At 44.0% G+C, this 18716-nt stretch overlaps 1 protein-coding gene across 1 annotated transcript in view; it reads left to right on the top strand.

Moving 5' to 3' along the window:
- Positions 1-6651: 6651 nt before the first annotated feature.
- Positions 6652-18716, top strand: part of LOC309567353 (uncharacterized protein) — a gene marked incomplete at both ends in the record, with an annotated part of 72434 nt that continues 60369 nt past the window's right edge. Inside the window, one exon of the mRNA XM_082272768.1 lies at positions 6652-6692. Coding sequence (XP_082128894.1) covers positions 6652-6692 — 41 coding nt within the window. The remainder of the gene's footprint in view (positions 6693-18716) is intronic.

The raw sequence follows: 18716 nt of genomic DNA, 5'->3' as shown, positions 1-18716 counted from the left end.
GAATGATTGCGGGTGCCCGGCAAAATCGCGGCCGCTGGCCCCGCAGATCAGCTTTCACTCTCGCGAATCGCCGCACGCGCATCCCTAATGCTCGCTCCTGAGGAGCGACGTATGTGTACGGCGATGCCAGCCTGCCACAGTATATCTGCGGTGGGCGGTCAGAAAGTGGTTAAGAATTCATGTACATGGGACGTTTAACCACTTCTGGACCAAGCCCATTTCTGACACATGTTTACAAATTAAAATCTGTATGTTTTGCTAGAAAATTACTTAGAATCCCCAAACATTATTTATTTATTTTTTTAACAAAGACTCTTGAGAATAAAATGGTGGTCGTTGCAATATTTTTTGTCACGCGGTATTTGAGCAGCGGTCTTTCAAATGGCATTTTTTTGGAAAAAATACATTTCACTGCAATTTAAAAAACTAAAACAGTAAAGTTAGCCCATTTTTTTGTATGTTGTGAAAGATAATGTAACGCCAAGTAAATAGATACCCAACATGTTACGGTTTAAAATTGCGTACACCCGCGGAATGGTGACAAACTGCAGTCAATAAAGATCTCCATAGGTGACGATTTAAAAATGTTTACTGGTTACCAGTTTAGAGTTACAGAGTAGCTCTTTTTTTAGAATTTTTGCTCTCGCTCTGGTGATTGTGGCGATAACTCACATGTGTGGTTTGAACAGCGCTTTCATTTGCGGGCGCGACTTCCGTATACGTTTTCTTTCGTGCGCGAGCTCACGGCGACGGGGGTGCTTTACATTTTTTTTTTCCTATTTATTTTAATACATTTTTGAATTTTAGCACAGGTTTTTTAAAAAAATTAAAAATCTGATCACTTTTATTGCTGTCACAAGCAATGTAAACATCCCTTGTGACAGTAATAGGCAGTGACAGGTACTCTTTATGTAGGGTTCGGGGGTCTAAAAGACCCCAGACCCCTCCACTGCACTTCAATGTATTCAAAATGCCAAAAACTGCATTTTTGAATACTGTCACTTTTTTAAATTCCGCGCCTTTAGCCGCCAAGTAACCCGGACGTGACGTCATGGACGCTTCTTCCGGGTTACATCATCGGAGACCAGCCGGCGGAGGTGTCGGCTGGTTGCTTGGGTCTCCCGGTGGGAAGGGAGACCCGGGCAGAGCCGCGGAAGGTGACGGGGGGGAGGGGGCGTCCCCTCCCGCTCGCTGGGGTAACGAAAAATCTTATAAACATACAACATAATAAAAACATATTTAAATACATACAAAACAAATAAAATTATATATAAACAAGCAAAAATAGCTGACTTCAGCAAAGAAAACTGGGTTATTTTCCCATTAAAAAAACAGAACTAAATTTACAAACCAAGACATATGTTGTTATTATTATTATTATTATAACAATAACGCACCACAACAAAGACCTATCCTCCACCTACACCCTCAGGCTAAGAAACAATCACACATTTAACCCACGCATGCAGCCTTTTTACAAAAATCCAGGGAATGTGAAAGGACAGAAAGAAAAGCCGTACACCCAGAGACTGACAGACAGCAGTTATGGGGACCTGACATTTCTTCACGCCTTTGTCCAGGCTCCTGGCCGCCACCTGTGCTTCTCAAGACCCTGAATCTTCCCAACCTCACCCAGAATATTGTGCACCACCACCTCGACAGGAAGGACTTTTTTTTCGAGTGGAAACCAGACACCGTGCATTCCACGTGAACTAAAGGACTAATAAGCTAACTAGAAAAAGTGTCTCAAAATCAAAAGACCCATACAACCACTCTGCATATCTCAAGCGGGAAAGGAAAGGGACACCCAGAGCCCCACCCAACCGCTTATAGACTTCTATATTGAAGGGGCGCTTAAGCAAGAAATGGCCCATCGTTTTCTCCACCCTACCACTCTCCACTCTTGGACAACCACCGTTCTCCGCAAAGAGAAGCTTCAAGTTGCCCTTCACATAGAGTCTGCCATGGAATGAGCACCAGGTCATATCCCGAAACTTTAAAGGGATTCTCTCCAGATTAATCAAACGCAGACCCTCCCTCATAACAGGGCCTGGGCAATCCCTAAAAGCCAGTGGCTCCCTAAAGGCAGATTTAACAACCCTCCTCTCCAGGGCCTTCCTAGGAAGAGATTTAATTTCCTCTGCTGTCACTCGCCACTGTCTAAGCATTTTGAGGCAAAGGGCACTGGGCATCCTACTATGTTGGACCCTCAGGCTTTTTACTGGCCCACCATTCTCCCAGCTTCCCAGAAGAGGCCTAAACCAGAATTGAAAATACCAACCCACTCAGGCGGTTCCTCTGCCAGCAGGTTACTAAAATTAAGTTTCAAAAACATCAGAGAAAAGAATACCACTGGATTGACCATATCTAGACCACCCATCTGCCTGGAAAGGTAGGTTACAGACCTCTTAATGAGGTTCAGTTTGTTCCCCCATAACAGCTGGAAGAAACAGCTGTAGATCTTCGCATAGAGAGACACTGGCAAAACACAGACAAAGCTGACATACAGAAATACCGGGATCAGGTACGTTTTATTCAGGTCAATCCTTTCCCTGTACGAGAGTTTTCATTCCTTCCAGCTGGCAACCTTGGCATCTGCATCTTGTAGCCTGCTTTCCCAATTTGCAAGGTTTTAATCGCCAGGATCAAATTTGATGCCTAATGCCCCGTACACACGTACCGATTGTCGGCCGTAAATATTCGGCCGACGACCGATCGGCCGATTGTAGGCTTGTTAGTATGATGCTTCCGACAGCCGAAAGCGCATTTTCGGCCGAACAGAATCTGTCGTGCAAGCATTAAAATTTTCGTTGGCCAACACCAGAACTGCCGATTTTTCGCCAGTCAGTACAGATTTCGGCCGACAGACAGCAGATTAGCAAGACTGGGCATGCTCAGAAAAGAAAAAAGACAAGGAAAGTTAACCATCACATGACATCACTTCTGCAGTCGGCTGTTGTTGGCCGACAAAATTCGTGTGCAGTCTTTTGCAGTTTTCAACAGACACGACAGCCCTGGACAAAAGACGGCCGATCGTTCGGCCGACGATCGGTACGTGTGTACGAGGCTTAAGACTTTAATTTCCTGCCGGGGCTGTGGGAAGATGTCCAGAAGCTCTAAACCATCACCTTCCTCTCCCATCCAGAAAACGTATCTCTTATTCTAATTGATCTTTGAGCCAAATGCCTCAGCATACTGCTTCATCACTGAGACCGCCTCCTCCGTCTCCTCTGTTCCAGAGATGAAAACAGACACGCCATCAGCATAGGCCACAAGAAGGCTCAACAGGAATGCCCAAAGGGACTTCGCACAACTGTCCACTCTCTAACCTCCTGATGTAGGGATCGATTGCAAACGCCTATAGCAGAGGACTCAAAGGACACCCCTGACACACACCCGAGCCAACCTCAAAAGGCTGTCCGATTCAAACCATTCACAAGCATGAAGCTTTCAGCCTTTCTGTACAAGGTCTTCAGCCAATCGATAAAGCCCCCCTCCAGGCCACACATGCCAAGAAGCAGCCATAGGTACTCATAATTGATCCGATCAAAAGTTTTAACCTGATCCAATACCAGTAGGTACTTTCTCCAGCCTGCATCCCTGCACTGTTCCAGGGCCTCCCTGACAGCTCACACCACTGAAAAAGTGCTTCTACCTTGAACCGAACAGTGCTGGTGGTGAGAAAGTAGATTTCCAGCTACAGACGATAAATGCCAGAAAATAACTTTTGCCAGTATATTCTTTTCAACATTGAGAAGGCTAATGGCCCACCAGTACTTGAAGAATCTTTACCCTTTGACAGAAGAATCACTGCAGATTGTCGCATGAAGAGAAAGAACGAAACCTCTCTCAGACAGCCTCAATAATCCACCGACAGGTTACCATGCCGGAAAAAAGTACCGCAACTCCAGTGTAAGGCTCGGCCACAAGAGACCAAAAGGAGTGCCTCCACTCCTTCTTCACCAGATGAATATCAGCCAAACTAGACAACCGGGTCTATTGCAAAAAGAAAATATCAGCATCAAACCTGCTGAGCAAAAATAATGCCATGTTTGAGCACTTCAGTGGAGTGGGAACCACCATCAGGATGATTGAGGTAGACATTTCCTAGCCTGCAAACCCCCCTCCCTACATAGAGACCCTACACGCTTGAATGCTCCTTGTGATTCCTCCTTCATAGAAATCACTGACTCATCACCAGAAGAACTTCCACCCTCCACCTAAGAAAACACCTTTAAAAGCATTTGACATCTCCACCCTCCCAGGTTTAGGGGCAATGACATCCTTCATCCTTTTCCGCCTCTTACCCTTTTTCCTTTTAGCCTCCAACCATTCCATATGCTCATGCGACAATCCTGATGGCAGAACCCCCGCCCCCCAGAACATCCTCAGCCAAATCCCCCCCCCATTAACCCCTCTCCCCACATCATTCACCCCAACTTGCACATCATTCACCTTACATTCTGCACCAGCCACTTTCATTCCCTTCCCCTTTCCACCTGCCCCCCACCATCATCCAATGCATCATCCACCCCACCCCTCGGCATCTGCTGACCTCCAGCCGCACTTCTGCCATGCCAAGAAAGAGGGGCTGGCACAACCAAATATTCTGGTCCAGCACCCTCCACTGCCTTCACTACTCTAGGAGAAACAACAGGTGCAGACCGGGGCGCGCCGATGCAGCACCCGCAACTGATGTGCGTTCTGAACCGGCGCCTACTTTGCCTATAGGTAGCGCCGGACCTGGTGCAGACACAGACTTGACAACCAAACTTTCTGACACTGACTGGGGAACCACAGACTGGGGGGACACGGACACCTCAGACAGACTGACAGGCACAGATTCTGATGGGACAGAGACACTAGGATCCCCTGACACAACCTCAACCAACCCAGATTCTTCCCTATCCAGACAGGACCTGGTGCAGACACAGACTTGACAACCAAACTTTCTGACACTGACTGGGGAACCACAGACTGTGGGGACACGGACACCTCCGATGGACTCACAGACACAGATTCTGATGGAACAATGACACTAGGATTCCCTGACACAACCTCAGCCAACCCAGATTCTTCCCTATCCAGACAGAAGAATTCCTCCACTAGCTCTGGCTTATTGTGCAAAGCCTCGGGGCAATGGCTGTAAGGGTGATCAAACTTATCACATAGGTTACACTTAATGATCTTACAGTCCCTCGCCAGACGCTGCAGTTCATGGCACAAACAGCACTTCTGTTCTGGACAGGAAGAGGACAAATGTCCCGCAAAAAGAAAGGGAATATGGGACTTTAATTGAGTGCACCTAGACATATAAATTTATTATGTCAATATCATAAAAACCCCTTAAAGGGGACCTATAGAGAGCTGACATATAATCAGATGTACAATTTATAATATACCATATTTATTAACAATTCATAAATCACATATACAATTAATCAAGATAAGAATAAATACACTTGTAACATATCCAATAAAAATCTGTTGATATGAAATATAGTTGATTACATATGACACCATATTCTCTATAGGTACATTGTCTAGAAATATGTAGGACTTGAATAGAATATCTGAGTAAATGTAGACTCGACGCGTTTCATGGACCTCCGTCCATTCATCAGGAGCTTAGAGGTGGGTAGGGTATCTAAAAATAACAGATCTAAATTATAACACAATATGAATAAGTAGAAGGGGGGGGGGAGAAAAAATAAAAAAGAAATGAATGGAATGGACAATACCTGAAATAGTGTCATGTATCCAAAAATATTCCAGTCCTGGGGAGAAGGAACAGGGGTCGATCCGAGAAATGCCTGATAGATTGCTTGCAGCAGTCTTCTATTTTCCTCAACCTCCTCCTGAGATGGCCAAGGTTGCTGGGGAGGGAGGGGGGCAGATACTGACTCAGACAAGACAGATCCTGAGAGTGGTGGTACTGGGGCTACCATGTGAAACCACTTCCTTACCCCCCCCCCCCCATCTGTACAGACGTTGTTGCTGTGGCATCAGACCCTCTGGCTGGTACTGGCACAGGCACTTTCCTTCATCTGTTGCAATTTCTCCTCATTCCCATGCTTCTCCTTAAACATGCCACTGCTGTCCTTCAGAGAGGAGACCAATTTCTCCTGCTTTTTCATTGCCTCCTCCAGAGACTTCAGCTTGGAGTCTTCCCTCTTACTGCTCCCAGTCTTACTATGCAGAGATTTATTTTTCCTGAAATCTGCTTTCAGGACAGCAAGCTTCTGTCCCTCCTTAGTAATGCAGCAAAGTCTACTCACCACCCTGTCCTGGAAGGCTGGTAAGGACTCCCATTGCATAGGGACAAGCCCAGGATCCATTGCAGCTCAAGCACATGGTGTAGGCCCCAGTGCCTCTGGAGAGCCTCCACCTTCGTCTTCCCCCACCCACTCCATGGTGGTTGGGAAGAAGCCTGTAGGAAAGCCCCTGTCTTGATGTTTCCTCCAGCTGAGACCAAAGCAAAGTGAGCGAGCAGCACCTTGCAGAACAGCACCACAACATTGCAAGCAGTGTAAGTACCTGAATTTAACCTGGTTTTAACCTGTTGGCAATCAGTTCATGTGCTTTCATGTGTTTCATGTGACACGTAGAATACTGATTGGAGGAGAAAGCAGAGATGATGTGGGATTAACGATGCTGGGCATCAGACTGAGGACATCTAGTGGCAGAAGAAAGTAAGACATAGGAAATCTCTGAATTTAAAAGAAGTATGGAAATGTTTTTTCTTTTTTTTTTTTTAATCATAGTTACTGTACGTAGCTGGATGCAGCATCGGTCTGATGCTGCATCTTTCCCCCACCGGCTCTAAGACTGCGAGCAATCAAACACCGGTTCTCAGAGCTCCGGGCTGTGAAGGGGGCGGGAGTGGCTGATCCAGGCTCTCAGCGGCTCTCTGAGATGCTGAGCCAGGTGTCGGTCCAGGCATGTGGGCGGATCCCAACCATATGGTCGCAATCTTTCCTGAGCCTGGACTGGCTCTGTGAGATCAGCCAACAGCAGGCTTCAACCCGCTGTCAGCTGAAAGCAGGTCACAGGAGTGCAAAATGTATTGCACTTCTGTGATCTATAGAAGTGCAGCCAAAGAGCTTTAGCTGTACTTCTCCTTTAATATTACCGCAAAGGCTGGTTTTATTTTAAGCACTTAAGGACCGCCCTACATACATTTACAGCGGCCCTTAAGCGCAAAATCACGTACCTGTATGTGATTTTTTTTTTTAAAGGCTCTAGGGGGCACGCGCGCACCGCCGGAGCCGCACTCTCACTGTACTTGGACACAGCGGGAGCCAATCAGCAGGTCCGCGGCCGCGATGGCCTCCGGCCCCCAGCAATTGTTCAGGAGAATGACAGAAAAGCGGTCTGCCTATGTAAACAAGGCAGACCATCGTTCTGTCAGACAGGAAGAGTGAGATCTTGTGTTTCTACAAATCGGGAACACAGATCTCTCTCTTCCTACAGCCAGTCCTTCCCCACACAGTTAGAAAGCAATCCCTAGGAGCACATTAACCCTTTGAGTGCCCCTGATGTTAACCTCTTCCCTGCCAGTATCGTTTATACAGTAACAGTGCATATTTTTAGCACTGATCACTGTATTGGTGTCACTGGTCTCCAAAAAGTGTCAGATTTGTCTGTCGCAATGATCGCTAATAAAACAATAAAAAAAAATAAAAAGTCCATAATTTTATCCCATAGTTTGTAGACGCTTTAACTTTATAACTAATCAATATACGCTTTTTGGGATTTTTTTTACCAAAAATATATAGCAGAATACATATTGGCCTAAACGGATAAAGAAATTTGATTTTTTACATTTTTTTATTGGGTATGTTTTAGTCCTGGGTCACACATATGCGATGCCGGAACCTTGCGAATCCACTGCGGGTTCCCACATCGCACTCAACTCACAGGCAGTTCACACTGCCATATGCAAATCGCTGGGGGTGTCAATACAAAGTCAACGACGCCCCCAGAACAGTTCATATATCACAGTGCGAACTGTCAGTTCGGACATGAATCGAACCGCATAGTTGTGAACACCCATGCTATCCGATTCTGGTGCGAACCCAAAAAAGGGTCCTGTGCGAGTTGGGTCCGGATGCGATGCGAATTCAGCCATTCAATCTGTATGGCTGAATTTGCACCGCACAGACTTCGTATGTGATTTGCAGAGCAGTGCAATGCGAATCACATGCGATATCTGTCATCCCATCTATGTGAACCGGCTCTTATAGCAGAAAGTAAAAAAAAATTATATATATATTATTTCAAAACTGTTTTTTTTTTTGTTTATAGCGCAAAAAATAAAAACCGCAGAGGTGATCAAATACCACCAAAAGTAAGCTCTATTTGTGGGGAAAAAAAGGACATATATTTTATTTAGATACAACGTCACCTGACTGCGCAATTGTCAGTGAAAGCAACACAGTGCCATATCGCAAAAAAATGGACTAGTCGTTAAGGGGCTAAAACCTTCCGGAGATGAAGTGGTTAATTTTAGTACTGGCTTTTTTTTATTTTTCTCTTGGTATTTTGAGCTGGAGTTCTGCTTTAATGTGGCCACAGTTGATTTTTAACTGGTTGCCGACCGTCCACCGCCTTTTACTGCGGTGATGCGGCTCTCCTGCGCAAAACGACGTAGACCTACATCGGTTGATCGCCGGCAACTCCGATGCATGGGGCAGGCAGCTCCGATTGCCACCCGACACCAGCGATCGCTCCCCTGTTGTAAACACAGCTGACCGTTCTTCTCTCTCGAATGATCACAGAGCTCCTGTGATCCTTCCAAATAGGATGACGAGTCTCTGTGATCATTTCACAAGCCCCCCCCCCCCCCCACAGTTAGAATCACTCCTCCAGGCTCACATTTAACCCCTTGATCTCCCACAGTGTTAACCCCTTCCCTGCCAGTGTCATTATTACAGTAACCGTGCATATTTTTAGCACTGATTACTGTAGTAATGTCACTGGTCCTCCCAAAAGTGTCAAAAATGTCAGTTAGGGGTCCGATCTGTCCACCGCAATGTCGCAGTCCCGCTAAAAATCACAGATCGCCGCCATTACTAGTAAAAAAAAAAAAAACAAACAATAAAAATATTAGGGTTTTTTTTAGAATTGTCGCTTTTTTTTTTGTTTATAGCGCAGAAAATAAAAATCGCACAGGTGATCAAATACCACCAAAAGAAAGCTCTATTTGTGGGAAAAAAAGGACATCAATTTTATTTAGGTACAGCGTAGCACAACTGCGCAACTGTCCGTTAAAGTTACGCAGTGCCGAATCGAAAAATATGGCCTGGTCATTAAGGGGGAAAATCTTCTGGCCCAGAAGTGGTTAATGTAATACTTCTAAGAAAGAACTCCAAATCCTATACCTCACTGTCACAGATCCAGCATATTTCTGCCTTGATCACTCAGCCGCTTGTCTTTTCAGATGGACCTGCGTATGCACACCGCAATCCAATTCATTCCTATAGACTTCTAAATATGATATGAGCTTTGTTTTATCTTTAATGACAGGTTCACTTTTACGAGGTTACATATAATATTTTGTATACCTATTGATACAAATTCTTCTATTTTATGCTCTTTGCAAGTAAGCTCTCCCTGTGCTTTGTCGCTGCTTCCAGGGACTGGTGGTGGACCACCTGCACCGTCCAGAACAAAGAAGCATGGCATTTGCACTTGCCAGGCTACCATCAGAATGTCACTGCAGCTATGTCAGGCATGTGGCCCTCAGCCCTCAGTTGTTCTATAGTCTTGATTTACTCCCAAAGAGATAAGGCCCTTGTTATAGGTCAGATTTTAAAACCCCCAGCATGGAAAAAAAAAAAAAAGCAAGATAAGATGCCAACACTTTGTCCATGCTGTTCTTTAGCAGTATAATCCCGGGAGATCAAAGTCACATAGGTTACCCATGAGCTCTATGGAAATACATCATGGTGGGAGATTTAGGGATTGGTGGAGAGGGAGGCTGACAGGTGAGGTGTGACAGCTGAGACAAGAATATGAACAAAGGCGATTCACATTGGGGTTCTTGTTAGAATAAGGATCGCTTCGTAGCAGACATGCTGTTAATTGCTCCTGAATCTGGCAGTCTGTCATCATATAGGCTGGCAGGACAGCGGCTTAGGGGTTAATCTTTCTGGCTTGCAGCACTGGGGTTCTTGGTCCAAATCCTGGCCAGGAAACGATCTGCATGGAGTTTGCATGCTTTCCCCATGCTTGCATGGATTTCCTCCCACTTTTCAATGAAAAATTGGGTTAACCACTTCAGCCCCGGAAGGTTTTACCCCCTTAACCTCCCTGGCGGTCTGATTATGTCAGAATTTTTGAGCTAAAATCAGTACAATGTTTTGCATGGAAATATGTTTTATATTTTACTTTAGCCTGTATTTCTTAGGAATAACTCACTTAAATCTGTCCAAACAAGAGTTTAGTAGACATCCCGGGTATGATAAAGTTTGAAACACAAATTTATAAATTATAATATAATAATTTAAATGTCATCAAATTCTTCATTGTTTTCGAAGTGGAGATATTTCATTATGAGGGAGAATCTGTACTCTGACATGACCGTGCTAAAGAATGGAGTGGCAAGTAATGTATTGGTTGTCCAATACCACTTCAGCAGGGGTTTCCCCACCACTCCCTGAAGAAGAATTATTAGGCCCAGAAATTTCCAAATGTCATCTTTGGTCAGTGGTTCCCACTTTCTGCATCTTGCAAACTTCCGATGCGTAGCGCATTGTTGCTCTTTGTACCGGTTTATCTTGGTAACTATTTTTTCAATAACCTAATCGGTCAGAAATAATTGTAGGTATGCCAAGGGGTTGTCATGGTCAACGTCAACTTTCATACCATGTGCTCCAGTAAATGGGAATCTTGGGGGAGCTGCCTGATCCATATCGCAGTCAATAGAGCACCAGGTTCGCACATCGCTGAGCTCAGTCACAGAATCGTCGCTGTTGTCACTTTTAGTACCTGATGACGAATTCTCCCTTAAATCGTTATCGCTCAGTTCTTCAAATAATTCTGATTCACTGTTGCTGTTTTCCAGTTCATCCAAAAGCGCTTTTGAGCTAAAAGAATGCTTTTTGGACGCCATGGACATTCTCAATTTTCCAGGCACAAAGTACCACAAAAAGTACAGGCAGGGCACTGGAAAACACACTAGGTGAAAACCTGGGGTAAAATTGTATGATACAAAGTTGTAATCCTAACAGATTACACTGTATCATGTCATTTGTTTTATTATTTTCTTTAATCTCCTGCCGGTTCCACCCCTTACGTCACGGCGCTCGCAGGGAAGGGAACCAGAAGAAGGTGACGGCATTGGCTGAGCACACAGCGGGAGGACAGTGGGAGGATAGCTGGAGGACGGAGGGGGAGGACGGCGAGGGATCGCAGGGGAAGGTAAGTGTGATTGTGGGGTAATCCCGAGTGTGGCTCAGGGTTACCGCTTTTGCCACTGAATTTTAACCCCGAGCCACACTCGGAAATACCGCTAGGGAGGTTAATGAAAAAAAGGAATACCGCGCTAAGGCCCCGTTCACATAGGGGCGATCCGACTTCGGGAGGCGACCTCCAAAGTCGCGGTGCGAGCAGCGCGCCGCGACCTCGGAGCGGCCGCCACAGACTTCATGACATTGAAGTCTATGGCGGTCGCCTCCGGGTCGCCCCAAAGAAGCTCCGGACCCTTTTTCTAAGTCGGAGCGACTTGTGTCGCTCCTATTAGAACGGGTCCATAGCTTCTGTATGGGAGGCGACCTACGGCGACCTGTTAAGGCGACCAGGTCGCCTCACAGGTCGCCTCAGTGTGAACCGGGACTAACAGTATGTGATAATTAGCAGCCAGCAAAAAAACAATAGACAATTCCCAATAAATACAACAAACAGACAAATTTTGCGGCCCTACTAGATTCATTAAAATGACAAAGTGCAGCAATCAAAGTGCATTTCAATCTGTGTGATGAAACTATAATTATAAAGTAACAATGTGAAATAATAAAGTGCATATAAATTCAATATTGTAAGCAGTTGGAATTAGCAACAACCGTAATGATATAAACAGTGCATATATTATAGTAAAAACAATCTCTGTGCTTAAAAGGAAAAGGCTCCCAAAGTGCAGAAAAGAGTGCAGGAAATTCTTCTTGTATAAATTTTCTCCACATTAATCAATATGTGCACCTCCACCCATAGATGAAAAGGGAGGAGGCCTACCAGACAGAAAGGACCTGATAGAGCATATACTCTCCAGGTCTCAAATGCAGATTGATTGAATCAACAAACAGGGTGTCAGCTCTCCCAAGATGGATCCGATGTATTCAGTATACACTGGACATCTCTATTCCCAGCAAGTATGTCGTCATATGTTACCACATAGATGGAATATATCATCCTCTGAGCTCAAAGAAAGAGAAGACTCAACATAGTGTGTACCTGTCTAAAAGGAATTTAATTTTAAAATAGAAGCACTTACATGTATCCAAAGAAAATAGCGCTCATAAATAATGCATAGAACATCCAGAATTACAGCAACACTTGTAGCAGACCCCACGTGGCGTTTCGTCTTATAAGACGTCCCTGTTTGAGACAAAACCTATAAGTGAATTCCAGGCTGTTGTTAACTAAGCTTAAACCTGCTTCCCTTCTAAAACCTGTTCCAACTACCCTGTGAAAGGAAGATCCATATACTTACCTATTCTCAGAGCGTCCTGGTCCGGTCATGTGATCTCCCCAAAGGGCCAGCTTCAGGGGAGAGGAGAGTCAGCCAACAATGGATGGAATCCCTGTCCAGTGACGTCACCCATAGGCTCACTATGAGGCATCCATTGTCAGCTGCCCCACCTCTACACTGAAGCTACTGCTAGAAACCGTTCACGTGACCAGACCAGAGCCCCCTTACAATATGTAAAAGCATCTTCCTTCTACAGAATAGTTAGAATAGGAGTTAGGAAGGAGTGTGGGAGCAGATCTAATCATAGTTAGCAATTTCCTTGGATTTCACTTTAAAGTGATGTAGCACTACTCCCTTGGGAGCCGCTTGAAGCTGGTTCCCCTGTGTTACCCTTAGCAACAGCTGGCAAATTCTTAACACTTTAAGTCCTTGGCTCAGTCAGTAAACAGTCCAGGGGATTTGGTTTTTGTATGTATGTTGTATGTATTTTATTTGGAACTGGGATAAGAGAAGGGATGAGTGGGATACTCCAACTATGAACTATGCACAATCTTCAGGACAACTAGCTGTAGTGTGTGCGGCAAGGCCGCTGCTTCACCCTGCCACTATGGTGAAGATGTTTAGTAAAGCTCCTGTTTTAGTTACTCTCTTCAGAGTTCTGAAACTGGCACCCCCTTTACTCTCAATGCTGGTGTGCTGACATCTGTCCACTGACCCTAGCTTCCGGAGTGGTCCCCTTCCTGCCAGACCCCTGGCCAAGTTCTTCTGTACTCATGGATACTGTTTTTCTAGAGTCACCGTTGCCTCCAAACCCCTCTTGTCAGCATCCACTGGATTTCTCCATTCAGCAACACCTTCAGGTTCACCAGGCCGACTGCCTGTGACCACCTTTCCCAGCTGCAGAAGGAGACACAGCCGTGCCCGCCTTCTGGGACTTGGCTTCCCGCCCAAAGACACCCTGCCACATGTGCCCTTGGCTTTTATGGTCAATCCCAGGATGCACCACTGTTGTGCCCTCCCACTGGGACTGCCACAAAAGACTGTGTGTCACTTTCCTCCCCTGACTGCACATTAATGTAATACAGTGATCAGTGTTGATATTGTATATGTCAATGTACTAATGACACTGGCTGGGTGACAGGATCAAAGCATTAACTGTGAAGGGCAATCAAGGGGTTATACAGTGCCTTGCGAAAGTATTCGGCCCCCTTGAACTTTGCAAACTTTTGCCACATTTCAGGCTTCAAACATAAAGATATAAAACTGTAATTTTTTGTGAAGACTCAACAACAAGTGGGACACAATCATGAAGTGGAACAAAATTTATTGGATATTTCAAACTTTTTTAACAAATAAAAAACTGAAAAATTGGGCGTGCAAAACTATTCAGCTCCCTTAAGTTAATACTTTGTAGCGCCACCTTTTGCTGAGATTACAGCTGTAAGTCGCTCGGGGTATGTCTCTATCAGTTTTCCACATCGAGAGACTGAAATTTTTGCCCATTCCTCTTTGCAAAACAGCTTCAGTTCTTTCCACAGATTCTCGATTGGATTCAGATCTGGACTTTGACTTGGCCATTCTAACACCATTCTAACACCTGGATATGTTTATTTGTGAACCATTCCATTGTAGATTTTGCTTTATGTTTTGGATCATTGTCTTGTTGGAAGACAAATCTCCGTCCCAGTCTCAGGTCTTTTGCAGACTCCATCAGGTTTTCTTCCAGAATGGTCCTGTATTTGGCTCCATCCATCTTCCCATCAATTTGAACCATCTTCCCTGTCCCTGCTGAAGAAAAGCAGGCCCAAACCATGATGCTGCAACCACCATGTTTGACAGTGGGGATGGTGTGTTCAGGGTGATGAGCTGTGTTGCTTTTACGCCAAACATAACGTTTTGTATTGTTGCCAAAAAGTTTGATTTTGGTTTAATCTGACCAGAGCACCTTCTTCCACATGTTTGGTGTGTCTCCCAGGTGGCTTGTGGCAAACTTTAAACAACACTTTTTATGAATATCTTTAAGAAATGGCTTTGTTCTTGCCACTCTTCCATAAAGGCCAGATTTGTGCAGTATACGATTGATTGTTGTCCTATGGACAGAGTCTCCCACCTCAGCTGTAGATCTCTGCAGTTCATGCAGAGTGATCATGGGCCTCTTGGCTGCATCTCTGATCAGTCTTCTCCTTGTATGAGCTGAAAGTTTAGAGGGGCGGCCAGGTCTTCGTAGATTTGCAGTGGTCTGATACTCCTTCCATTTCAATATTATCGCTTGCACAGTGCTCCTTGGGATGTTTAAAGCTTGGGAAATCTTTTTATAACCAAACCCGGCTTTAAACTTCTCCACAACAGTATCTCGGACCTGCCTGGTGTGTTCCTTGTTCTTCATGATGCTCTCTGTGCTTTAAACGGACCTCTGAGACTATCACAGTTCAGGTGCATTTATACGGAGACTTGATTACACACAGGTGGATTCTATTTATCATCATTAGTCATTTAGGTCAACATTGGATCATTCAGAGATCCTCACTGAACTTCTGGAGAGAGTTTGCTGCACTGAAAGTAAAGGGGCTGAATAATTTTGCACGCCCAATTTTTCAGTTTTTTATTTGTTAACAAAGTTTGAAATATCCAATAAATTTCGTTCCACTTCATAAATGTGTCCCACTTGTTGATTCTTCACAAAAAAATACAGTTTTATATCTTTATGTTTGAAGCCTGAAATGTGGCAAAAGGTCGAAAAGTTCAAGGGGGCCGAATACTTTCGCAAGGCACTGTATATGCCTAACAAGTGTATACAAATATGCTGCTTATACTCACACAGAATCTGGCTGCACTCTTCTCTCCCTGATCGAGGAGGAAACCAGCCAGATTCTGTGTGTTCTGTTAACAAGCACACAGAGGTCTGTGCTGTGATTGACCCCAGCAAGTACACAGCCAAAAGCATTGGCTGTAAACTGCTGAAAGACTTGTGCTGTGGCCAAACACAGCACAGGGACTTGTGCAGCATGCCCAAAAACCAGGAAGAAAACCACCATGTACCCGTGCACCAGAGCTGTCTCACCCACAGTAAATGTATTTTGGGTGGGCAACAAGTGGTTAAGAATCATGACAGAACAGAGAACCCATCATCACCAGCAGCTCCTATGGGGGTAAGTGTTACACCTGTTTCAGGGTGGCTCCTTTCTCTTATCATCCTATGCAAATTTAGCAAATGGATAAGCTGCATCACAAATCTCAACACATTTTGTGAACAAAATGAAAGGGTGTCTATGGAATAAATACAACAAAATGAAATATATAATATGATATGAACATATTATATTGTTCACAAAACGTATTGAGATTTGTGATGCAAACTCCATCCTCCTAATAATTGACATCTGCATGAAGAGGTGATTGAATATGGGTTACATATGTGAAATTGTAAATCAGTACCTGGTGCAAAATAAGTTCTTACCTTTACATGTGTTTTTTTATGTTTATTAAAATTGATTGATTGTATTTTTCATTCTGTGTGTTGAATTACATCCGAAAAGTCCCATGGGTGTTAAGATTTGGCTTCCTAAGAATCTTCCACAAAGTTTACTGTTAAACAGAACTAAAAAAAAAATCTGATCAAAGTGAGGGAAGACCAACTCTTATTCAGTTGTCACCGGAACAGGCGTCCCCATTGGAAGATTTCCTCTTGCCTCGTTTTCAGTGACAGCTGTAAAATTTTTGTTTTCCCTGCAGCTTTCTGTCCTTGGAGCGAGAACCCAAGCTTTCACAATTGACACTGGAGCATGAGGCGAGCGAGAATCTCCAATGTAGACACCAAAAACCACAGTTGTCTCAAAGGGGATCCCCCTTCACTTTGGAGAAACTTTCTCTTACTTCCTGTTGTGTCTCCAGGGCAGGAAGTAGAGGGAAACGTCTTCAATGGAGCATAAAAACAAAACAAATGACAGACGTTCAAACATTCCACACTGAACATTCCCTAGCTGGGATGTTAGCACTGTCCAGGAACACAGACAGTAATAAAAAATAGATACAAGAGAAAATGGTCGCACACCAGGCAATAGCTCACGATGAAAGGCTTTATTAAACAAGGATACAAGGTACAGCAAAATGGATGGTAGACATGTTTCACACGACTCTGGTAGTGAACAAGCATGCTGTGAGTCGTGTGAAACATGTCTACCATCCATTTTGCTGTACCTTGCATCCTTGTTTAATAAAGCCTTTCATCATGAGCTATCGCCTGGTGTGCGGCCATTTTCTCTTGTATCCTGTTTGTGGTGGCGATCCGAGGTCCTGCACCCAAGGCTGGCTGTGAAGCTCCAAACTGCCTGAGCGGTGTACATCTCTTTCTCTGAGTAATAAAAACTAGACAGAGATTCTAACTGTCCCCTATAATATCAAAAACTAGAATTTTTTTTTGGGCTGTAAATACACTTTACCCTCCCCTCTGTAACTGCAGCAATTGCTATGAGACATGGAATTTGCTTGAAATATATATATATATATATTGAAGCACCACACCACTGCTAAAAGGTCCAGATATGACTTTATTCCAATATTCACTGGGGAACAATGTTAAGGAGTACCCAGCATGTTTTTGGGTCCCAAAACCACCCCCTTCCAGAGTTGCCAACTATCAAAATATTTTAGAAGAGTTTGTAAAATCTGTAATTTTTGCATCTGTCCATGAATTGGACATACCGGATATTTATGGACAGATGGAAAAAATTATGGATTTTCCAAATTGCTCATAAATTCACTGAAAATTTACAAAATTGGCAACCCTGCCCCCATAGATACAAGAGAAAATGGCCGCACACCAGGCAATAGCTCACGATGAAAGGCTTTATTAAACAAGGATACAAGGTACAGCAAAATGGATGGTAGACATGTTTCACAAGACTCTGGTAGTGAACAAGCATGCTGTGAGTCGTGTGAAACATGTCTACCATCCATTTTGCTGTACCTTGCATCCTCTGTAACTGCAGCAATTGCTATGAGACATGGAATTTGCTTGAAAAAATATATATATATTGAAGCACCACAACACTGCTAAAAAGGTCCAGATGTGATTTTATTCCAATATTGTCTGGGGAACAATGTTAAGGAGTACCCAGCATGTTTTTGGGGGCCCAAAACCACCCCCTTCCAGAGTTGCCAACTGTCAAAAAATTTTAGAAGGGTTTGTAAAATCCGTAATTTTTACATCTGTCCATGAATTGGACATAACCGATATTTACGGACAGATGGGAAAAATTATGGATTTTCTAAATTGCTCATAAATTCACTGAAAATTTACAAAATTGGCAACCCTGCCCCCTTCACCAGGGCTAGAAAAAAATCATATGGACAACTCCATATCATTACAATATCATTATAGTATTCCCTCCTTGGGGTCATAGGTAAAACCAAAAACCCAACAGCCCTAAAACGTTAGATGAATAAAAAATCCAAAGGACAGGTAACATTAAACATAGCAATAAACAACTAATATACAAATCTTCAGTCAAACATGCAAATCTGAATAATAAAACATACCATTTCAACTCATCAATTGAGTTAATAAATAGTAATAGTAGTAATATTATAATATTATTGATATTTGCTTATGCAATGCAACTGTAAAGGTTAAAACATTTCCTTTGTCTCCTCCAGAGAAAATGATATTGTCTGGAACAAGATGAAGGGGGGAAATGTGATCTGAGCCATTGTCATCAGCATCCCTGTGTTAGTATAACAGGGACCTCTCTGGAAAGGGTAAGCCACAATTCATGTTCTGGATAACTTGAATAACACCCTCAATTAGTACCTCTAGAACAATTTTTGCTGTTCACGGCACCCCTGCTGTACTCTCATTCAACCTTTAGCTGCCACAAGATCTTGCAGTGACCTCTGTTAAAGGTAATAATCTTCTCTCAGTCGGTTTACATCCACTTCTCAAGGTCTACTGGAGCACCTGTTGAACTTTCCAACTCAGAAGTCTACATGGGTGCATTCCACCAGGATGGCCAAAAGATGCTGCAGT

This window comes from Pelophylax lessonae, assembly GCF_965119305.1.
Source record: "Pelophylax lessonae genome assembly, chromosome: 11".
Lineage (NCBI taxonomy): Eukaryota > Metazoa > Chordata > Amphibia > Anura > Ranidae > Pelophylax > Pelophylax lessonae.
This window is presented reverse-complemented; position numbering and strand designations above follow the sequence as displayed.